Genomic DNA, 24356 nt, shown 5'->3' on the forward strand with positions numbered 1-24356 from the left:
TGTTCTGAAAGGGATTAATGTCTCTAAAGGATAGACCTTAAAAAAAAAAAAAAAAAACACCTTCAGCAGAAACTAAAAACACCCATTATGTGTTTAATCTGTTTCAAATTAATCCAGTTCTGTGGGAATTCAATTGCTAATTGATCAAATGTGATAAAGAAAATGGGGCAGAATAAAAAAAGTCTTTATAACCACTGAATCATTGTCACAATTTGGAATCAACAAATAAAAATCATATAGCTAATGCATCAACATTCACACCTCCACTTGTATTCAGATACAACCCACATTCTCGACTCTGCTTTTCATGTCACAAATGCATTTTCCTTAATAATGTGGCGGAATCTTCCAAACAAAATTCCTTGACATTCAACTCAATTCTTGTAACATTCAAACTGTGACCATAAAGAGTGTAAACTTCAGAGTTAATATCTATTGAAATAAACTGACTAAAATGACAACATTAGCAATACTGTTATTGAATTAACACTTATGCAGGCAGTCTATCATTGTTTTTAATGCTTATTCTTCTCTCCTATTAAGTGAAATTCTACAATTTGAGCACCAACTCGCATTAATGATGCGCCATTGGTTCAGGAAACAAGTCTCAACACGGGACAAAGCGGACTGGTCCATTCAAATCCGACGCTTCTGTCTCTGCTCCCCCACGCTCCTGCAAGGAAAGTAGACACTGGTCCAGAAGACACTCCTCCCCTCCTCCGTCCTCCGCTGAGACGGAGTTTTCTCTCTCTTTTAAACCATGACCAAGCTGCCAGCCTTCCTCGGCGCATTCTTCCTCTCTGAGCTTGTTCATGTCATGACACAGTGCGGCGCAGGATCGAAGAGGTCCTCTCTAACGCTGCTGGATCTCCAGTGCCGAGGATTCTTCTGCAGAGCTTTGAATTTGGTTGTATAAAATATGCGATGTTCGCAGGAGTGCACGGTTCTTTTTCTGTTGCACTTTGGTTTCATTTTGGCAGCCGGCCACGAAGAGATCCCTGGCAGACTCCTCTCCTTCATTGCAGAGCAAGGTCAGCGTGGTGCAAAAAAACTGAGGTTATGTTCATGTGTTGACTGAATGCATGAGTAAAATGTTTGCTTGTTAACAATATGTGCCATAGTTACTAAATGAAACTCTGTTCTACAGGTCACTTGTCCCAGTCAGAGTTGTCCCTTGTCCACCCAGTTAAAATCAGTGCTGATGGAGAGTTTCTGTCCCACTGTCTGTCTCACCACTTTAAAGGTGGGAGAGTCAGGCGTGACCTGCGACCTCTGTCTCCTGAGGGACAGGTTTACTACAAAGTCAACTACAAGGGTCGAACTTTAACGTTCAATCTGACTGCAAACAGTCACCTGGTTTCAGATGACTACATTCTGGAGAGGAGGAATGGCAACGCCAACAGGACCGAGCATCACCCCTCTGAGGGGAATTCCTGCCACCTTATAGGAACTGTGGAAGTCTCTGATATAAGAGGAACGGCTGCCATCAGTACCTGCAAAGGCCTGGTAACATGTTTCTTTGTTTAACTGACTGAAAATAGAGACGTGGTTCATTTTAGCATCATTTATTGATTGAAGTAACATAGAACTTTTGTACTTGATACTTGTACGTAAATCTGCTCAAACGGTTCTATTTAATTGAAAGATCTCATGGTTTTTGGCAGGAAGGTCTTTAAATACACCACAGAAGGTGCATCACTATGAGGAAGTTGGTATGTGGTTTAGGCAGCCAGGAAACCTCTCCATCTGACAGTGCCCCGTCTGTTAGTTTGCTCTTCAAAGACTTCCTGACAGTATTTGCAAAAGAAATGTTCTGCAGACCCACTGACTGCTGCTACCTCTCGGCCAACCACGAGACCCTTTTCTGTCTTTGTCTTTCAGATGTTTTCCTTTTTACTTTTATTCTCACACATTCATTTATTCACATCACTGCTGTCTGTACTTGCAGAAAGTCTGTAAACTCGGACTGAACCCTCAGTATTTCTTTGTTCTATGCTAAGAAAGATAAAAAGCTTTTATCATATTTTTATAGCATGGAAAAATAAGATTTGACAGGAAAGACGTGAAATGGGGCCATGATTTTTGTTCAGTGAAGCTGTGCCATTTTTACTCATGCTGTAGTGTTTCTAATCATCTACAAAAGGGAGAAGTCAGCTGGAGAGCAGAGATACAAAGGAGCAGTCCAATACATGAGGAATTTCAATTTTGAAAACATAAACCACAAATGAATTTATGATGTGATGATTGCTGAGAATTTGGCTTTTTAATAGTTTAACTTCCAAATTAACCCATTAAGTTCTAACAATGACACAATTCACACTATAAAAAACCCAAATAGAGGGCTAAAGAATCGGGAAAAGCTCCAGCTTCTGAAACGATGAGATGTGTAATTTTTAATCATAAAGAATGTTTCAGGGTTCCTGTTCCTGTGGGAATTTAACTCCTGCAGAGCCTGCTGCTCTGTTATGTTTGTGTGGGTTCAACTGCCTTATCTTGACAATTCTTGACAATGCACTTGAAAGTGTGAGTAATAGGGTGATCGAAATTACAGCCAGCTCAGCATAATTTATATTCGACCCACTTTATACCCTTCCAAGTAATCCTCAAAGGAACAATGAAACGCAGAACAATAAACTCCACTCATCTAAATTTTTCATATTTAGAGTTTTTCTTCTGCAATGCCCTAGTTTGTACTTTCATCCCCAACAGACATGGGGAGCTGGGATGATGCATTACACTGCTTTGTTCTGTGAAAGAAGGTTTATAGCAGCTAAAAGCTCACAGAAACCGCTGAACAGCAACACTCAGACAGACGTGGGAGGGAAATCTTTCCAGCTGCACAGAGGTCATTCACCCTCAGGAGATAGAGAGAGGAGGACAGCTTAAAATAAGAAGTCAGATAATTATTTGTTTATATAGCACAAAGTACAAGTTATTAATGTCTACAATGACGGAAATGTTGAAACCACACGGGTACTGCAGCTAAACAGCTGTGCTTCTGACTGCTGTCGTTCTTTTCTAGACAATTATCCTCTGAGTAATCAAGCTGATGTAGCTGCAATGGCTACAATTAGTCTAAATTTTCATCTTTAGATAAAGAGGAGAAAAAGAGACAATACCATCAATTAATCAATCAATTGATTAATCAGTTAAGCTCCTAGTCCATAAGATATGAGAACAGAGTTGGAAATGTTCTTTATTTCCTAAAGTTTAAAGTGATTTGATCAAATGCTTTGTTGTTTGTTCAGTATTTATTATGGAAGTTCAAAGAAATTGAATTTTGCTGTACAGAAACACAAGCACAACTTAGTCTACAGCAACAATGCAACAGGAGACAGAGTTATCCCCAAGAGAACCAGACACAAAATAACAGCAAACTAGAAATGAGCGCAGATATGTAAAGCCAGTTATCGGACGCTTGTTCTGCAGGTACAACACAGTTGCTGTATCACGCTGGTTGATAGGGTTGAAAGATTTTGCTGCACTTGTCATGCGATGACTGACTATTGTCATCAACACATGCATAATATTAAAATGGCACCAAATGAGAAGAGATGACCTAACACAGATGGATAATCCAGATCTTGCAATCTTAAAATGTGACACTGTAAACCTCTTAAAACTACCAAGTGTCACAAAAGTATCACCACATCATGGGGACTTTGGTATTATTGATTGTACAGATATGAGAATCACTAAACATCTGTCAAAGCTGTCTGGAGTAGCACATAATGACCCAAAAGGCTGCTGCTTTATCTATAATATAGACCCTTTTTGTGCTGAAATATGTGTATTTTTGCAATTATTGCCAAAAATTAAAAGCAAAATGCAAATGTTAAAAAAAGAGGAAAGCTGGAGTTGTCATCAGTTACCATCACCAAGCACACTGAACAGTAACCTGCTCCACTTACACATGATCTAAACCAGACGTTACCTGCATTTCTAACAAGGAATCATGCGATTCAGACATCCATGTTCTGGCATACATCCTCTCCAACTAATAGTCTGTGTGAGAAAATGGCTTAATTGCTGCTCCATCCAAGCAAAGATCAACATCTTGCTTCCTAATTGCTTTAAAACCACAAACCACTCCCTGCCACCACATTAACACCTCTACATCCTGTCATTTTAACATCCTGCACCACCATTCTGGTGGCAGAGATCATGACCCAGTTGTCCAAGCAAACACCTTTTAACTACTGAGATTTAATGTATAGTTTGAAGGTTATCCCTCACTGTAATTCTCCAATGAACACACAAAACTGTCACGAATCAGCAAACTGGACCACAAATAAATTTGAGCAGCGGCGGGGATGGAAACCAACAGGATGGTTTTCAGGAACCGTGAGGCTGTGATAGTAGCTTCTGCCGGCGCTGTGGGAACTGCAGAACCAGAAAGATAGTTAGTTGCTCTGATAATGACAAAGGGGGTGATCCAGGCTGAATAAGATCCTCGGGAATCCTCCAGAGGTCTCCAATGGCCAGGGGCAAATCCGTAATCCAAATTCCAAATCCTGGGGACAGTCCAAGGGTCAGAGTACCGGGCAGAATGAATCACAGGCAGAATCAACAGACAGGGAGCAGGCAGAATCGGGTTTTCCAGGTCGAAATACTGGTCAATGATCAGAGGCAGAGTTGCAGGGTTTTACCAGACAGGGAGCAGGCTGAGTCGGGAAATCCAGGTCCAAAAAACGGGTCACAGGTCAGATATCAGATAAGCAGGCAGGAGAGAAGGGCTGGAAGCGTACAAGGAAAAAACCAAGACGATCTGGCAGAGAAGAGTTGTCACAGACAGGTATATATGGAGCCCAGACCAGGTGGAGCGCATCAGTAATCAGCAGAGTTGGAGAGAGAATACATTCAGGGGTGGCTGGGAAAACTCAGCGCTGATCATGCACTGTGACACAAAACCATGCTGAGAATGTGCTGTTCTGTTCTTTTTGTGTTGTTTCAGAAAAAAACACATCAATTTAAGCCCACCTAAAACTGTCTCACTGATCTCTTGTGTTCCCTAAAGTACAACTTAAAGCAAGAACATATAAGTTAAGACCTACTGTAAAGATATATTCCTCTCTTAAATGAATGTTTCTCAGCACTATGCAGATGAAAAATGATAATTATGTCTTTGACCTCTGAGGTGGAATTAGCTCTCATTTGTAATTATCTTTTGAACCCAAAGAAAGTTTGGTGCAACTTCTGATCAGGTTACTTTTGTCTACAAACAAATACCAGCCTTGTTTGCCTATAAATGGTTGTGATTAATCACATCATAATAATCAGCAACATCAGCCCCCGCCTTTCCTTTCGTCCCACTAATCACTATTGAGGCCACGGGCTATGTAACAGCAGCGACTTTATTTCAGGCCCAGTTGGCCAGTACTCCAAAACCCACAGAAGCAGGAAATAGAAATAAAGCAGTTCCACATGGCCGGTGTATTTAGAACACAGACCTGTGTTATGGTAACCTCCCTTGGTTCTGGCACCTCACACCCAAACAACATGCTTCCTCTAGGTCAGAGGAGGGGGGATTAATGGAGAGGAAGAAGGAACGGGGAAAGAGGTGGAAGAAGGAGAAGAGGTGGTGAAAGTTAATTTCTGTTTGAGGCTGCTGCAGTTCACAGAGCATTCAGGATTTGGAGCAAAGACCAGGAGTGCCAGGATAAATCTCCATTTTTGGTAAAATGCAAAACAACGTCTTAGCTGCTAGGATTTCAAGTTGTCTTTGTTTGCTGAGAAGAGACATCACAAGGGATCTGTCCATGGTAATTTAAGGATTGCAACTAACACCATAACCACACTGTACAAGCAAATCCTTTCTGGCTGTGTTGCTCAGCAAGACTGCAGTAGGTATGCACATCATACACATCATGCAGAGCAGAAGTCTGAGTTTTGAAAGGGCCTCTCTGTAGCATTCCTTCCTGGTTGATCTGTACTCCACCACTTGCCTCTCTCTGTTGAAACTTTTAACACTCGTGGTAGATACAAGAGATTATGGGAAGGTTTAATAACAGGCAATACCAACAAATCTACTTTCAATAGAAAGTTTTTTTATGGAAAATGTTTTGTCTTGCAGTAACATCTCAATGCAAAAACAGAGATAAGATGATAAAATATCGAGTGTTTGGATAAGATATAGAGTAGCATTGAGATCAGCTGAATGTTCGCTGCATAGGGCCTCTGGGAAACTTTCCCAGCTGATCGTAGACATATCAGCCTGCATGCTTTGGAGATGAGTCTACCACAGCTCTGGGAGCTTTGGCTGAAGGCCACTTTTTGAGCTAGTGTTGGAGAACCCCTTTTTAAGTATTGTATTTACGTTAAAGAAAGAGAGCAAACCCCAGGCCTTTTGATTAGCATTTGTAATGTTACTGTTGTTCTGATGGTGGTTGCTGGTAATAAAACAATCCAGAGCAGCCCAGCTGTATCCAACACAATGTCTTTTGCAGTGTGTGGATGCTTACATTATAATATTTGTTTTAACAGGTGGATTAATATAGTTTGTCCAGATGGAGCTCTGATTTGTACTTTCTGAACTCCCTGAATGCAGCAATTGGCCAGCCAATCAGGGTTCTGCTGAATGAGCTGTGATTTATTTTTTTTCTTCCGAGAAACACATGTAAAACTTGCCAGGATGACCCAGAAATCTGAACAGTGTACATCCAAGTGCAGAGCAGATCCCTGAAACAACAAACCAGCCAACTGCATGGCCTCATTTTTTCACATCTGTGCAGCTCCTCAAACAGCAGAAATCCAAAAATCAAATGCAACATGTTTAAAATTTAATTTATTCAAAAACATTATTTAATTATTTTTATGCTGAAGAAAAAAATTAAAGATTCTTTCTGTATGCAGTTGTGCTGAAGCAGACTTTCCTTTTTCCATCTATTTAGCTCTTGGAAGAATTATGTGTCCCTCTCATTCTTTCTACTTTTGAGTTGTTTTTAGGAAAGAAGGAGGGGCTCATCCTGGAGCAGTCTGGGCATGTTTCAGTTCAGCTTGATGCAAAAGCTTTCCATAAATACACACATCCACACACACAAACACCTTAATAACTCATATCTTTCTTCTTTGAACTTGTATCTTTCTTAATGAATGTGTTCACCAGAAATGTTGGAGACTGTTCACTTGAAGCTGTGTTTGCATGCAAATACTGAGTTTACATATTTCTGTGTGAGAGGATGTATCTGTGTGGGTTCACCTGCAGATCTCAGTGATCAGCTTGTGAATAGCCTGCACCAGTAAGAACATGCATAACATACTTAAGAAGTCATTGTGTTGCTGCCACTGCAGAGAGAGAATGTGCCTAAGGGAAGGAGAAAGGCTCATATTTAGATCTCTTGACTAAAGATAGATTCCATCCAGATGAAAATGACTGTGGAGTGGTCGTTTCAGAAGGCTTTAAGAGAGGTCGTCTCCCCTCTCACCTTTTTTATGTGTGGGAGTTTGTGAAACTCTAACCTTTTTGGTGATTTCTTGGTGGCCACATAAATGTTATATTTCAAAAGCTTGCTGGGATGTTCTGGTTTAAGTACAGTCTAATTTCAGATTAGGATGTTTGCATGAATTGAATTTATGATCAAATCCTAAACTTGCTCTGGTTACACTTTCAATGCACATTTATTAGCTTCATTTTGCTTTGCTTCATTTTCCTCAGAGAGGTTTCTTCTCCTTGCCAGAGGGGCACTATTTTATTGAACCTGACCCGAAATCTCCCAAAGATCCTCAAGGAACCCCAGAGCCACATGTCATCTATCCAAGAGCTACTCCAGACATTCACAGAACAAAACGCAGCCTAGAATCCGAACATACTCCCAGCCCCTGTGGGGTCAAAGGTGTGTACCTGAGTTTACATGTTTGAGTGTGCACAGTAGTGCAGGTGTGTCTGCTAATGAGTATGCATGTTTTTTCTCTTTTTGCACCTGAGTCAAACAAGGTTAAACATGCTGCAAGTGATTTCTCTCATTATTCATGCTTCAGATGCTCTAAGTGACGCTGTCCAGGTAGAGCAAGAGAGGGAGGAATGGGAGAAGGAACAGCAGAGGGGGGAGGCTAAGGGTCAATCCCGTTCACAGCGCTCAGTCAGCAGAGAGCGGTGGGTGGAGACCATGGTGGTGGCTGACTCCAAACTTATCGAATACCATGGCAGCGATAACGTGGAGTCCTACATCTTTACCATCATGAACATGGTGGAGTCTCAATTTCCCTTTCATTTGCTATCACCAGTTCTAAGTATCTACACAGGTTTTCTCTTAATATATAGCCTATATATATATATAAATGAATGATTTCATGTTATCAGGTAGCTGGGATCTTTCATGATGCCAGTATTGGGAATGCTATCCATGTCATCTTGGTGCGCCTCATTCTGCTACAAGGAGAAGAGGTAACATTAATCTACAATAGGTTTTTTAAGAGACTTAAATGTGCTTCTGTGACATTTGTTTTTGCAGTGCTTAGATTAAACATAGAGTGAAATACACTCATACATATGTAAGAAGTTTTTCATGTGGTTAAATCCAGCTGGATCAGTGTCTCTAAATGTGTCAGAAGTAAGTGAGATAAACCGATGAAGAAATTTAAGCCAAACTGAGCAAGACCAGAGAGGAATGACTACAGTGGATGAATTACTCACACAGCTGGGAACACAACTGTTTCATGTAGGCTGTGTTTCTAATAAAAAGAGCTGATAGGGCTAGTTCACTATTTTTGATTAGACAGTGGACATCAGCTTCACAAAGCAGGACAGAGAATAAACTGCCAGCTGTCTTGATAAGTTTTTGAAAAATAACGATAACAAAAAAACCCAAAGCAAAACAAAATAAAAAAACAACACTGATCTTTTTTCTTTTTTGTCATTAAGTTTTTTATGAGCGTTTCAGAGCTCCCGTGTGGGACATATATGGTCTGTAAATGTGTGCAGATGCTACCTTTCACATTCTCAGTGAAAGGTAACATGTGCATCCGAATGTTGTGTTCCCACTGATGCTGTGCTGAGTTGGAGCCAATAAAAACCTGCCATTGCTGTAGAGTCATCAGACGTGGGACTAAAGGCTAGGACCCCTTGATTTACAGATTAATTCCAGGGCTTTTCTTTTCTAGCACAAAAATTACATTTTCTTAAGTAAAAAGAAAAAAGCGTACAGATTTAACCAGTGACAAACTAAGCATTGTGAAGCATCAGACCAGGTAGGTTGTAGGGATATTTGGCCAATAGGGGAGGTGGGACTAATTCACATATTCACAGGGTCTATGTTACTTTGATAAATATTTTCCCCTCCTGCTTTTCATCAATATTGAGGTTGTGAATATAAAAATATTTAATATTTACATTATAATTAATATTAGTGATATAAATGCTAAAATAATTAAAGATGATAAAAGTACATTAAGTCTTGATGTTGGTTCATTTAAATTAGAAGCTAAGTAATCAATAACTTTTTTGTGGGTGTGAAGTGTTCTGGAAATGTTTTAATCACCCAGATGCAATGAATATCTGTAGAATGACCTATGTACATGAAGAAAAGAAGTATTTAAATGTAGAATCCCTTCGTTTCTTTATTTTATGGTAGTAAATCATGTTGTTGCTTGCTGTAAATGAATAAAGGGGAAGCAGTTGTGTTGTAAAACCTTCCTCTGTAAATACACTGATCACAGAAAAAGTTTAACATCTGAAAATGAGCCAGACTTCTTTTAGAATTATTTACATTAATATTAATTACTTTACTAGTAAGTTGTATCTATAATTCTATTGTTTGCTGCAGAAAGAGTTCAAGATTGTTCACCATGCAGACACAACTTTGGCCAGTTTCTGTGCTTGGCAGAAAAACTTAAACCCCCAGAGTGACACACACCCAGCTCACCATGATCTTGCTGTGCTGATTACCAGGTAAGTCATGAAGAAGCAGGTCTGATCAATTATATAAGTAAACTCTTTGCAAGCCCATTTTATGGTGGAAATGTGGCATGTATACACATAATTTGCTTGTGTGTGTGTTTGTGTGTGACCCCCCCCCCCCCCCCCCCCCCCCCCCCAAAAAAAAAAAAAAAAAAAACAATAAGGAAAGACATCTGTGCAGGAATGAACCATCCCTGTGAAACTCTGGGTCTGTCTCATCTGTCTGGCATGTGTCAACCCCACCGCAGCTGTAACATCAATGAGGATACAGGACTACCTGTCGCCTTCACTGTTGCTCATGAAATGGGCCACAGGTGTGTTTCCATTTATCTATTTTATTGTTGTCAAATCCTGGAAAATGGATTATAATAGCCATGGGTGACACTAAGAAGAAAGCACAAGTTTCCTTGATTAATTTCAACTGTACATTTCTGTAAATGTGGACTTGTTTCTAGGCCTATTAACTACAGCAGTGGGCAAGTTCTTAAAAGCACAAACTTTGTACAGATCAGAAGGAGAGTTTTCATCTGCTCTATAAATACAATAAAAAAAATGTTAATTTGTGTTTGAATACAGCTTTGGGATTCATCATGATGGCCAGGGGAATGACTGTGAGCTGAAAGGGAGGCACCCTTTCATCATGTCCAGACAGCTGATGTATGACAGCTCGCCTCTCACATGGTCTTCCTGCTCCAAAGATTACATCACACGCTTCCTTGAGTAAGGTTGAATTTGAAACCATTAATCCTAAAATAATTACAAGAGTCAGTTAGTTTTAGCAGAGTTTTTTCTGGAGAAGGACAAATGAATTACATTTAAACTAAACTGTTATTATTATTTTTATTATTATTGTTATTACGTAGATTATTTAGCACATTTTTTGCTGGGCACTATTCAGGTGTTCAGCCGTGTTGCTCATTCCACAAATGCACAACCCTCACAAGTTATACCTTGTAGTAAAGTTACAAATCAGGCTTTGCAGCAATATATGATACAATACAAACTGGTATTATTACAGAGGAGAAATGTTTTGCCAAAATAATGTTTCCCAAGTGTTTTTTTTTTTTTTTTTTTCTGAGAGATTTCCACACAACAACAATATCTGGATGCAGATAAAGTTGAAGTGTTGGTACAGATTTGCTTGAGGGTGGTGAACAAGATCTTAAAATCACAATCATTAGTGTGTGTCAGAAGAAAAATAAAAATACAAATATATAACTACCTATTACAATCTTTTCTGTTTTTTTTTTAAATAATAACAAAGAGCAGAACTGCACACATGTTTTTTGGCTCTGTTCATTTAATGGCAGAAAATCCAGCAAATGACAGACACATTGAAGGAGCCAACAAAATAGAAAGAGCCAAAGGGAACATGAGAGGGCATCAAAGCTCAAACAAATATCTGCAAGTGTTTGCTTTCACTTATTTTCTGTTAAAAAGTGATGATAAATTTAAAAATTCCTCTCTGACAACAACAGCTTTGCCAACTGCTGCAAAATCAGGGGTCAGAGCTCATATTTGTTGAACTCTGACTTGTAAAGGAAAATGTTTTGCATCTACAATAGTTGTAGGCAAGTAAATTTTTCAGATGGTGTGATCAGTCTTTATTTAATTTTGCTTATAAAAGGAAAAAAGATCAGTTTTAATGGAGCAATTGCACCATCAACTTACTTTTCATTATTAGCTAGATAAGGTAATATAAAATGCAAACTTCCAGCAGAATTTAACATTAAATTTTATTAATTATACATCAAGTTTGCATTAAATGTATGTACATACTTAATCTATTATACTTGACCAACTGCTTTTATTTTTACAGTAAATGACAACCAAAATATTTAGTCAAGTACAAAAAAACACACAAAAAATAAAAAATAAATAAATAAATAAATAAATAAAAGCTTCCTCCCACTGTCCAAAGACAAGCATGTTAGGTTAAATGGTTACTCTACATTCTCCCTAGGAGTGAGTTTGAATGGTTGTCTGTGTCTCTTTGTTGGTCCTGCGATGGACTGGTGACATGTCCAGGGTGTACCCTGCCTCTCACCTGTTAAATGCTGGGTTAGACTCCAGCTTTCTTAATGGACAATGCAGTATAGATAATGAATGAAGATCCTACAGTGGATGAACCAGAAGGGCAAAATAGGAGGAATGCTAGAGCTAGATCAACATTTAGGCTCTGTAAAGTTTTTGTCTTTCCTTATTTTACTTCCAACTAATCTTGTTTTCTGGTGATTCACACATTTTATTCAAATTGTTCTAATTATAATTTGATTATCTTTATAATTTTAAATTAGGTATTTTTTCCTTAGTGTTACTCTTATCCACTTTTCTCTTTTATTATCTTTTGATCTTCATTTCCATTTTCTTTTATGGCTACATTGTGAATAGGCCCTCCATACCTCACTATATTCATATTTTGCATAAAGATTCAGTGAATGAACAATATGTTACTTTGAGACTTGACTGAGCACTAAACAGCGTGTATGTCCATGGGCATGTTGACATGACAAGCTTTGCAAGATGTACATGATGCTGTGGTTTCTGTAAATCTTCCCTCACTAAAGTTTTGTTCAGTCATTTTTTCTCGTTTCTTTTCATAGTTAACTGCTTTGAACCTGTTTTTAATTCTTCTTACTCCAAAACTCTCATTTAGTTTCATGCCTCATTTCATGTCTTAGTCGTGGTTGGGGTTTCTGTCTAGATGATCGACCCTCTAAGAGAGACCTAACCACCCCACTGGCTCGTCTTGGCATCCGCTATACCACACACCACCAGTGCCAACTCCAGTATGGTCCAAATGCTACATTCTGCCCTGAGGTTGATGTGAGTATTGTGTGTACTCTGAAAAGAAAATGTCGAAGATCCTGCAGAAAACAGTCCTTTCTCATTGTCTCTGGCTAATGTCTTCAGAACGTTTGCCAGATTCTTTGGTGTTCGGTGAACAACTCCTGTCGCTCCAAACTTGACTCACCTATCGATGGTACTCGCTGTGGACCGGAGAAGGTGAACAAATGCCATCTGCTTTGTCTTGTCAGGGTTTCATTCTCCTGATCAAGGGATGGTTAAGAATATGGAGGAGGCTGGCACAAACATTAAAGTATAAATGTGTCATGTTCAATCATTTCATTGCTTTCCTTTCTCATCCAGTGGTGTATCTCTGGAGAATGTGTAATTGTGGGTAAACTCCCTGAGACGGTGAATGGAGGCTGGGGACCGTGGAGCACATGGTCTTACTGCTCCAGAACCTGTGGGACTGGAGTTCAGACGGCGGAAAGAGAATGCAATAACCCTAAGTAAGACCAAACTTTAGAAAATGCCTCATTCTTTGAAGCATTATCAAGGTATTTTTGTATTGAACTCTTTTTTATATGTCCTGGTATTTCATATAAATGCTAAGATTATTAAATTAAATCATGGTATATTCAAAATATGTGTTTTCTCCACAGACCAGAGTTTGGGGGCAAATACTGCACTGGGGAAAGGAAGCGGTATCGGACCTGTAACACAAAAACTTGCCAGAATGATAACCCAACCTTTAGAGAGATGCTATGCAGTGAGTTTGACACAGTGCCTTACCACAACGAGCTCTACCAGTGGATTCCTGTTGCTAATCCAAGTAAGTGCACAAGTCCTCAAATATACAATAAGACACATTCACTGACATTTTTCTCTTTAATTTCACATAAAACAAATAATCAGATGATGAGGTTGCATGTGTCAATCAACAGAGGGCAGCATTTACACTCAAACGCTGTGGTGCTGCAAACTGTTTAATCATCACTGTGGCTGCTGACATTCTGTTGCATTATTGTTTTCAAATGCCAGTAATTATAATTAGTAACTGTTTATGCAAACTAAATATAATTCTAATGGTATCGTCTGATGATTTTCCTTGTTAACTGTATCAAAACAAAGTATGATTATGGCAGTTTTGAGGCAATTCAGCTTGAAAAAAAGGGTGTTTTACTAATTCTTACTTAGCATTTAATTGGGATTAAACTTTCTTTATTCCCTTATCTCCCAACCATTCTCAGTGAGTCCCTGTGAACTGCACTGTCGACCAGTTGGTGAGTATTTTTCTGAGAAGATGTTTGACACTGTGACCGATGGGACACCTTGCTTCATGAACAACATGTCCAGAAACATCTGTGTTAACGGAGTGTGCAAGGTAGTGTGGCTGGGTAAGAGACAAATAGAGGCTGGGGGGTTATAATGGAGTAGGATGACATGCTGCAGTCCACTTAAGCAAAGACACAGGGAGAAGATTCTCTGTGGAAACTTACATTGTGCTGTAACTTGTGTGTTTTGTTGTATTTTTATGTGTTTTGTCCATAGGAGGTAGGTTGTGACTATGGCATTGACTCAAATGCAGTGGAGGACCGTTGTGGAGTCTGCTTGGGTGACGGCACAAGCTGTGAGACAGTTTATAAGTTGTTTGATGAAGAAGAGGGCTTTGGTGAGTATAACACCAATTATCCGAATTAAATTATCCAAACATGAGAATTTATACAATTGTTAAATTATGTGAACACAAAACAGACAAACTCAGGAAATGCTTTGATGTGTCCACCAAATGAGTGTGAAAAAAAAGCACAAAATTCTAATTTATGTCTAAAGGCAGAAAGTCATTTCAGGACAGTTCATGGGCATTACGCCATTGTTTCTTTGTTGTCATGGCAGCCACTTTGTCCACAAGGTGCAGCTGTTTGTCCTGCTGTACGTGTCTGCAGGCTCTTGTCTGAGTACAAATACACGTCTTTGGCTGATTTTACTGCACTTGGAAAAGTATAACTCACCCGCTAAATCAACATACCGTGAAGACAGATTAATAGTGAAAAAGGCCCTAAAACAATAAAAACTCCCCTCCTTCCCTCCTTTCTCCCTTCTCTCCGTTTATGTGTGTGTTTGCCTTGCATTGCATCCTTTCCAGATAACCAACACAGATGTGTAAGACTTCAAAAGACTTAGACCAAGGGCAAACCTCCCCCTCCTTTCACAAACAGAAACACACATACACACACACACACACACCTTCCCACAAACATCATTAAACTCCAAAGACCCACTCATTGCTGCTTTCGCCCTCCCCCATCTAACTCACCTCCCATCCCCACACAATAAAAACCAGAGACAGGGCAGTGCCCCCCCATGCCGAATAAGCACACTTACAGTCGCACACACACACACACACACACACACACACACACACACACACCCACACACACCCACACACACACACACACACACACACACACATGCTAGCCACCCCCACAGACTGAGCCACCCACTATTAAACATCAGAGAAAAGCTGTCTGGTAGTCTGGATGTGAGTGCAGCAGCAGCCATGGTGGGCCATCCATTACCTCGGTGTGACTCTGACTCCCCTCCCGACTCTTCCAGGATACGTGGATGTGGGTGTGATACCCGAGGGGGTGCGAGATATTGTGGTAAACGAAGTGGAAGAGGCAGGTAACTTCCTGGCCTTGAGGAGTGTGGGGTCAGACGAGTACTTCCTCAACGGCAACTTTATCATCCAGTGGAACGGAGAGTATGAGGCTGGTGGGACGACATTCTACTATGAGCGTAGTGGGAACATGGAGAACCTCACTGCTCCTGGACCCACCAAACAGCCTGTCATGCTCCAGGTAGGCCACCATATTGATGGGACTATGAGCAATATTTTCATAGTTCTTTAAATATCTAACTTTAGTGCTCAGAGAGGTTTTATCTGAAATGAAATAATTTACTAATTGTTCTCATACTGGATTGAATGAGTTCAAACCAATCAGATAAACCCTCCACAGAGTCGAGTGGAAGAAAGTATAAAATCAAATTGATAAGAATGTAAATAATGCATTTAGATGCAATGTGGTTTTTAGCTGCTGTTTCAGGAGAAGAATCCAGGTATAAAGTACAAGTACACTGTCAAGAAGACCAGAGAGTCAGAAAATGAGATCACTGAACCGATTTACACCTGGAGACATGGAGCCTGGACACACTGCAGCACCACTTGTGGCCTAGGTTTGATTTTTATTCCATCTTTACTAATACAACTGTATTAGGAGAATTTAGTATTTTGATATTTTGATTTGAGTGATTATTCTGTCCTTGTCTTTTAGGTGAGCAGCACCAGCCTGTGCGTTGCTTTGAGGTTGACATGGGCGTAGTGGATGAGTCTATGTGTAACCCAGACAACCGTCCAGAGGAGATACACCGCAAATGCAAAAATATGGAATGCCCTGCTAGGTGTGTATTTATTCTCAAATATCTTTAAATAAATAAATAAAATTTAAAAAGTAGTTTTTGTGTCACAGTTGTTACTATTATAACCTTAAAACATATTATTCAGTAGCACATCTGTTCGGAGAGTAAAAGGTGACATCTTTCATTACCGAATCTATATTTTTAATATTAATGCAGAGGAGATAACGTGTCCTTAATCTATATTGGATCAGTCAGTCTATGCTTAATTTTAACAATGGCAAGCACTGAAAATTTAAACATTAAGTCTTTGAGTCCCATGCCTATTTTTTAGGTCTTGTCTTTAAAATTGCATACCTAGAACAAAACAAATATTACAACCACAAGGTTTACTTGTATAGCTTATATAGTGTACTTATATACCTCTGTCAAATCATAGTACACTGTGAACATTATCTCTGCAAAGGCCAACTCTGATAAAGTGAAGCAGGACAAAATGACAGAGGTTGTGTTACAAATAGTTCAGACAAGGTCTCCAAAATGACTATTTAGGCACCATTTGGCACATTTGTTATCAAATTCCCCCAGTTAGCGACCTAATGTTTTTCAAAGGTTCATTCAAATTTAATTCAACCACTACCACAGTATACATTCTTTGGACTCAGTTTTGAATTCCACTACGTTTTTTTTGGTAATGTGTGCTTTAAGTATTTAGTGCAAACATCCCTAGTTGTACTGTATGCAATGTGTCAAAATGTTTCAATCCATAACACCTCCTGTAAAAACACCATTTCAGCTGTTACAGACTATTTTATTTAAGTAATGTTATTGCACAATCTCCTGACAATATTAAGATTCAGCAATTGTACTTTTTCTGGAAAATGATGTCATCGATTGCTAGAAAAACACATGTATCCTTCTCATGGAGGACTGCCACAAAATCAAATTTCACTACACAACAGGCCAAATTCATGCTCAGCTTTGCTTGTTTTCTCTTTTTGGCAAAACAATAACTCTGTTCAATGAACTGACAATCCACATGGTCTAACAATAAAACAGAGTTAGTGATTTAAACACAGTGTCTGTCTTTCATTTATTCTGCATCACAAGTATTGCTAATACCGTTATGTACTGTAACAAAATCCATAGAATCAAGAAAGATATTCAAAGGTGCACTATTTTTACTTTGGTATCCTACTAAACTGAATGTGAGGTAGTGACAACAATATAAAATATGTTAAATGATACTTAGCTTTGCTCATTGTTTTAAATAGATTGATTTAATTGCTGGTGTTCTGCTTACTCACTTAACTTTTCCATCTTCCCCCTCTCTCTCAGGTGGTGGGTTGGTGGTTGGCAGCAGTGTACAGCCACCTGTGGAACAGACGGTTTGAGGAAGCGAACGGTTCTCTGTGTCCGCACAGTTTCAGGAGAAGAAAGAGTGCTCCACCCTGTGGAATGCAAGCATCTCCTTAAACCAAAACCTGTGGTGCCATGCAACAGAGATGTACCATGCGGACAGGAGTGGGCTGTTGGCGACTGGGGAGAGGTAATCCTTTGTAGAGTCTTCCTGACTTGAGATAAAAAAAAATCAGATTTTAATTTTTCTATCTTGATTATGTCCTTCTGTTTAATGGATTGATGTAAATTTTGTGTTTATTTTATTATTTTTTTTCTTCTTTACAGTGCCCTGTAACATGTGGAGGAGGTGTTCGCTCGCGCAGTGTAACATGTGCACTGGTGCCTCAAAAGATCTGTGACCCCTCAACTAAACCCAGGTCCAGATCGCTGTGCGCCTTGCAGAACTGCCCCAACTCAAGTCTTTATAGACGTCCTGGGGTAACGCCTGCAAACCGTCGTATATATCCACCCAAGACCCATCCTACTAAGCACGCTGGCTCACCCACATGGGCTCCCATGAGCACCACAGCCACACCGACATCAGCCACCAAGGAAACTACAACAACTTTTATCCCTACTACCCCAGAAACCATAGTCCCTGAAATTATAGATGCAGATGATAATGAATTCAGTGTTGTGGTAAAGAAAAATGAAGATGGAAGGAAAGTGTCTACTAAAAAAGACAAGAAAATAATTCTAGAGAAGGAAAATGTAGATGAAAAGGAGGATGAAGAGGGAAGTACTTCAAATAAAGTGATGTACACTCCAGGATATGATTATGTTGTTGAGGACAGGACAAAAGATGAGGAGAGTATCATTGACCTGGATGTTTTTACTCCAGAAACATTACATGAAAGTATTCTTTTAACAACCACACCAACACAACAAACGAAGCTACCTACTATGCTTATAACAAGAGTTTCTACCACAACAAGCTATCCCACCCCTCTAACCAGTACTGAGACATGGGCAAAAACAACTCGCCACTTAACCAACCCTCACACCACTCTACATGTCAACCCATTTAACCACTGGACACACCGGGTTCCTGTGACCACTCCCAGGTATAGAGAGCGACCAGTCTTCCACAATAAACAAGCTCCTTCTGCCTCTGCTGGAAAACTATTAACCACAGCAGCCTCACCTCAACACATAGTTACAGTTATCACAACAAAAAAATCTGCTGTGACACCCAGGACAAACAGCTCCACTTCTCGTGCTAAAAAACCCTCTTCCAAGTCCAAAGGCAGTCACCCCAAAAGCCAAAATCAGCAATCAAGAAGTCCTAAAAACGACTCCACCACTGACCAAAGCAACCTGATGGCCAGAGAGATGCTCAGCAGGGATATATTCTGGGTTGTAGGAAACTGGAGTGAGGTGAGTAAAGATATATATATTTGTTTTAAAGTATTATACCAGGGAAGTGTTTGTATTTATTTAAATAATTTTTCCAAAGCATACAGTTAAGTTTTAAGATTGATTTGCAATCCAGTGAAATCCTGAGCTGAAGTCAGTGGTCACTCAAGACACTGCACTTCCTTATAGGGCCAGTAGAGGCTGATTCCATCTATCTTTTCATACTTACAAATCCAGTTCATGGTTGTGGGGGCTGGAGCTTATACCCTGAAGTCAAAATGCCCAAGACAATAGCAAAAAAAAAAGAGGCAAGTTTACAGCCTGCATTGGCTTAACTAATGGATGAGATCCATCCCTGTCTTTGGCACTTTAGGCTTCAAAGACCCAACATGTTGAAGGATAAATGCTGAACTTGAAGTTATCAAAGCAGAAGTCCCAACACACCCAGTCAGGAGCCCACTGTGTTAGTTTTAAATGCGAAGTGTACTCCCAAAGCGTCATGCTTCTTACGTGACAGATGCAAAAATGTTGCTATTTTTTCATGACTTTCCCATCCAAGTGCACAGAAGCTGAAGCTTAATCTAAATCAGGAAGTACTCCTCTTTCCTCAGTGTTCAACAACATGTGGGATTGGAGCTGTATGGAGAAAAGTCATGTGCAGTTCGCAGAATGACGAGGACTGTGCCAACTTGAAGAGACCTGAGCCTGCACGAACATGTCTCCTTCAGCCATGTGCCTCCTGGCAAACTGGCATCTGGAGCAAGGTCAGTAACTTTAGATTTCTACATGTCACTGAATCAAACTGATTGCTTGTTAATTACACCCAATACTTAATTATAATACCTCTGATTGCCTTAGTTTACCAAACAAAGAAATTTGCTTGTTTTGCCTATCCATCCCACTTGTCAGTATTATTTATGGCATTTACTACTGTCTACCAATTTTTACAGTGTCCAGATAATTGTGCATCAGCAAGAAGGAGGCACCGTGATGTCCAGTGTGTTGATTCTCAGAGTAAACGTCCCCTCAGACCTTTCCACTGTCAAGCTGTTTCTAGCAGACCTCTCAGTACCTTGGTTTGTCCCCACAAGCCCTGTGTGAGCTGGAGCGTATCACCCTGGGGACTGGTAGGAGCATCACATGTTTAATCTCAATTCAGTTCAGTTATTTTCACAGTTTGCTTTTTTTTTTTTATTTCTCTTTTGGAACATTCAACTTCAACATTTAGCTTTGCAAAACAAAGTGTTGATAAATTGCACGGATGGAGAATGTCTTAAGTTTTTTTTAAGAAAAAAAGATTCTTCTGAGACCACAAAACCAGCTGTTCTATCAGAAAATGTGGCTTCTATTAAATACATTTGGAATATTACAGATTTCCTAACCTTAAATCAAAATACTTTTATACTTTTTCTTTTAGTGCTCTGGTGGCTGTGGTGAAGGCATCAGGGAGCGGCTGGTGTACTGCCCTGAGCCTAATCGCTGCAGCACCACTTTAAGGCCGAACAGCACGGAGTTGTGCAGTTTACCTCCGTGTACTAACTGGAAGACTGATGGCTGGAAGGAGGTCAGTCACCCAAATTTAAGGAATCTTTAAATTTTTATTTTTTGCAATTTTGCTAAAACTATGGCTGTTCTTTGTAGTGCTCTGCGAGCTGTGGTGGGGGTCTGCAACAACGTGCAGTCACCTGTGTGAGTGAGCAGGATTCGGCTGTAATGCCAGCCAGCCTCTGTGAGACCATTTCCAAACCAGAAACACTCAGGAAGTGCAATATGCAGGAATGCAAGTCAAACCCAGGTCTGTATGCAAGTGTTTTTTTTTTCTTTTTTTTTTGTCTGTCTGGCTTGGAAGAAAATTTCAAATGGAGATTCACACTTTATAAAAATGCCCTGGTTAAAATCCCTTTACATAACTTTGACTTCACAGTGATGATGTGACAGTTCTGCATACCCCACAGCTTGGAATAGACCATCATTTTCAGCCAGTTGTTTCCCTTCATCAGTTTTGCATTGTCAGTCTCTGAGTCTATTCTTTTTTGGTACCTATTTGGAGGACATATCAGTAAAGCATAATGAAAATGACAGCTTTCAGATGACAGGCCAGCATTTAACAGCTAAGGCATCTGGGCCAGATCTAACCCCAACATTACATATTGTCTCGCTCTAATTTTTCATTATATTTGACTTAAAGTTTCTTCTTACTCTTATTCAGTTTGCAGGAAAAACACCATGTCGTCTCGCTTCTGTGACAAGCTAAAGCTGCTGGGTCGCTGCTCTTTCAGGTCGGTCCAAAAGCAGTGTTGTATCGCTTGTGGGTCATGAGCAATACTGGATACTTTCTGACTAAATAAGTAACTTTATTCTAATGAAATTCTGGTTTAAAGCCATAAACAGACTGAGAAACCAAATGCTAATAACCATTTCATCATGCATAACTGGAACTAATGGTTCACACTTGTTTTTTTTTTTGTTTGTTTGTTTGTTTGTTTTTTTTCATTTATTTAGGTCTTGGCAACTTTTTCTATTTGATTTGATAGTTGTTGTTTTTTATTTTTTTTTAATTGATCAAGAAAACAAGCCAGAATACTTGTACTGGTACTAGAGAACTTCTTTTTTTTTTAACCCATACTGAGACTTTCTCACTTTAAAAAGAATGAATTACTGATAAAAAAAAAAAAAAAGAAAAGATAATTCAAACTGTTCTTATTAAAAAAATAGTTAAATGTTAAAATTAGAATCAGAAAATAAGAACAACATTTTAACTATAACTCATAACTAATAGCTCACCTGAGCCTATGTTTAGAGGCTAATTTATTATTGTTCCAGTTAAGAATTTCTGTGCTAAAGGTGCTGTTATAATCAAGGTGCTAATAATTTACATCCTAAATGTCACATTACCAGTCACAAAAAATCTGATTTCTCTTTCTCTCTTTTTTTTTTTTTGTCTTTTTTTGACGGGTAAAACAGAATGTAAATACAGATTTTCTCTGAGCTCTGTTAAAATTGTTAATAACCTTAGTTTTTACATACTTTACTTGCTTTCTTCCTTCTTTAAATGTGTGTTGTTTTGTTTTAGAACTGGCACTGTGTATTTACATTATCCTCGGTACACATCCCTGGTTTAACCCCTTTTAACTGCTGTTGTAAACAATAATGAAATCAGCTGCAGAATTTTGCACTGCTCTGTGTTGCTTGGTGCTTCTTCTCTGGATTGAAAATTACCAACAAAAGAAGAGGTGTTGCAGGTCATCCCTCTCTATGTTCACTTTAAAGATGATCATTCATTCCACCTTCCTTACCCCAATTTGTTCATCCTTGATTCTTCTTCTTAAATCTTAGTTCCTCGCATCATGGTCATAAGTAAGGACAAAGTGAAGAGACACATCGAGAGAGGAGTCCAATTTGCAAATATATAACCAAATAAGATATCCTTGCTTCTGAGCCATCATTTAAATATTAGGTATGACACAGCTGCTGCATCATATGGCCCTTGTGTTGCTTCATTTCATTGTGTTGCTGGTGTATTTTATGACTAATCTAAACATTTACAGTGTTTTTGAAAACCAGATATTTTCTTTCAGCAAAATTTACAATGAGGAATTACGGGTCTCCCTCACATTTTGACATCACGGATGCAGCAAAGACTTCTTCGAAAGGATGCACACATGCAATCCTGCTTATAGCTTCTCCAACAAGCTTCCTCTCTTTGTGTGTCTCTTGTTGAGGTGTATTCAGAATGAATTATCTTTAAAAATGCTTTGCCTACATGAATCTCACAAGTGGATGAATCGAGGAAACAAGAAGAAATTAATTAAGACATGAGACAAGCTCATTGTTACTCACAGGGTACGCCATCTTGGATGATTTGTTCTTTGCATGTCTTCTTTAATCACTGTGACAATGACAATGTTTAAACAAGACTTCCTTTGTAAATGAAACATGAAATAAAGTTTTTAAAAAAATATTTTTAATATGTTATTTTGATTGATGCTATTTTGGTGTATTTCAAGTCCATTATCATGCCTGCATCGTCTTCTGCTTCGTGATCTCTTGTGTTGGCAAGGTCATTGTCGCCCAAGAGTGCCACATGCTGCTGGACGTGTAACACCCGAATCAGCAGCTCTGTTTCAGGGATCGGGTTCAGCTAGCCCAGATTTCCGGGGCTCCTGTGTGCCAGATAACTTGACACGAACGGATGCTGCCCTGCTCCACACCAACCTGCGACTGTCATTCAAGCCAGAAACCAAGAGTTAGTCAGCAGTAATGGAAGGAGTAACACAATACTAGGTCAATGCCCTAAAACAGCATGTGTTAGCGCACAATGTGTCTGTGTGTTATCATGACGAAGCAAACGCAATCCGGTTGTATTACCTAACTACTTTTATTATTCTGTTATGTCACTGTGTTGTTTAGATAGTAGAGTTGCACAATAGGTTAAACTCAAAGTTGGGGGGCAAAAAAATCAAAGATCAACATCTTTGGTTGTAAATTCAAGATGTTTAAAATAAACAAAACAAAACATTGAAGCTTAGCTCTGACTTAAATTTTCCCCATCAGTGCTCTAAGAATCTAATTACATTTCCCAAGTGAATGATATTACAGAGAAGATCTGGCTAACAAAAAGACACTGAGAAAGTTGTCTAGTTGGCAATAAAGTTTTTATTTTTTTCATAAAAGAATAAAGGGATTTCTTCTCTGTACGTGCCCATTTTATCAAAACAGCCAAATTTCACAATTTTCTAAATAACATTGGTGCATGATGACTGGTTGTTTGCTAATAAAAACAAAATGGTCATGAAATTGCATTTAACAGGTTGGGCAACACAAGTTAACTGTTCCAAAGCCAAACATTTGTGGTTTTGGATTCAGCTGTCAAATGTTTAGTTCATTAGTTGTAGATTTTCCAAACTTCTCTCTGCATGTTGTCTCCAAAACGTTAAATGTTAAATACACAAACCAAATTATATAATCAAATTTTTACAATCAACAAATGAATTCAATTGAAAAACAAATGATTGATCGAAAAGCTGTAGGCTTAAGCTTAATTACATCTACACTTTTATTGTTTACATAGAAAAAAATTCTAAATGGCAACATTTTAACACATTTTTCTCTGGATTTCAGCAAAAACAAGCAACAAAGAAAACACAACATAAACATTAAGACAAAAACTGTCTTAAAATTCATTTAAATTTTCAAACTAATTCAATATCAATTCCTCATTAGAACTTTTCCACAAGTTTATCCCCCAACAGACACACTTTTTAAAATATCTGTCTTACATCTTTGCTTTTTGGAGCATACCTTTTCCTCTGAGTTCAAATAACCTCTGAATGTAGTTTTGAAGGAGATTATTTTGTACATTATCTGTGCAGTACTGAGCTCAACTAAACCATCAAATTTCAAAGTGTGCAATTTGATAAATATTCCATTGGCTGGGTGTAATAATCTCATCAATTAATCATTCTTATAGCTTTTTATTTTCAAGCATTTAAACTAGAAT

General features: G+C 38.9%; 1 protein-coding gene across 3 annotated transcripts; it reads left to right on the forward strand.

The window, feature by feature from the left end:
• Window positions 1–552: 552 nt before the first annotated feature.
• On the forward strand, window positions 553–22807 carry adamts12 (ADAM metallopeptidase with thrombospondin type 1 motif, 12). Of its 3 annotated transcripts, XR_006012097.1 has the most exons (26): window positions 553–1031; window positions 1148–1506; window positions 7655–7832; window positions 7978–8186; window positions 8300–8383; window positions 9762–9886; window positions 10060–10209; window positions 10472–10615; window positions 12577–12721; window positions 12809–12901; window positions 13046–13191; window positions 13345–13514; window positions 13933–14066; window positions 14234–14354; window positions 15299–15543; window positions 15778–15919; window positions 16018–16144; window positions 17438–17648; window positions 17786–18877; window positions 19468–19620; window positions 19807–19983; window positions 20274–20420; window positions 20498–20651; window positions 21066–21135; window positions 22193–22313; window positions 22435–22807. XR_006012097.1 is itself a non-coding variant. In XM_042000108.1 (25 exons), exons 1-25 carry the CDS (start codon window positions 920–922, stop codon window positions 22215–22217), a joined length of 4713 nt encoding a protein of 1570 aa, XP_041856042.1. In that variant the 5' UTR covers window positions 553–919; the 3' UTR covers window positions 22218–22807. The 3 variants fall into 3 exon arrangements, 2 of the variants coding, with proteins under 2 accessions (XP_041856042.1, XP_041856041.1); XM_042000108.1 differs by having other exon boundaries at window positions 22193–22807; XM_042000107.1 differs by having other exon boundaries at window positions 554–1031; window positions 21066–22807.
• The last annotated feature ends 1549 nt before the right edge of the window (window positions 22808–24356 follow it).

This window comes from Melanotaenia boesemani, chromosome 11 (assembly GCF_017639745.1).
Source record: "Melanotaenia boesemani isolate fMelBoe1 chromosome 11, fMelBoe1.pri, whole genome shotgun sequence".
Classification (NCBI taxonomy): domain Eukaryota; kingdom Metazoa; phylum Chordata; class Actinopteri; order Atheriniformes; family Melanotaeniidae; genus Melanotaenia; species Melanotaenia boesemani.

Excerpts from the sequence above, each read along its gene's own strand:
- adamts12 (XM_042000107.1), top strand. The coding sequence starts at position 920 with ATGCGATGTTCGCAGGAGTGCACGGTTCTTTTTCTGTTGCACTTTGGT. Across the intron at positions 10,616-12,576 it reads TACATCACACGCTTCCTTGA|TCGTGGTTGGGGTTTCTGTC; the intron begins GTAAGGTTGAAT and ends TTCATGTCTTAG. Across the intron at positions 15,544-15,777 it reads AACAGCCTGTCATGCTCCAG|CTGCTGTTTCAGGAGAAGAA; the intron begins GTAGGCCACCAT and ends TGTGGTTTTTAG.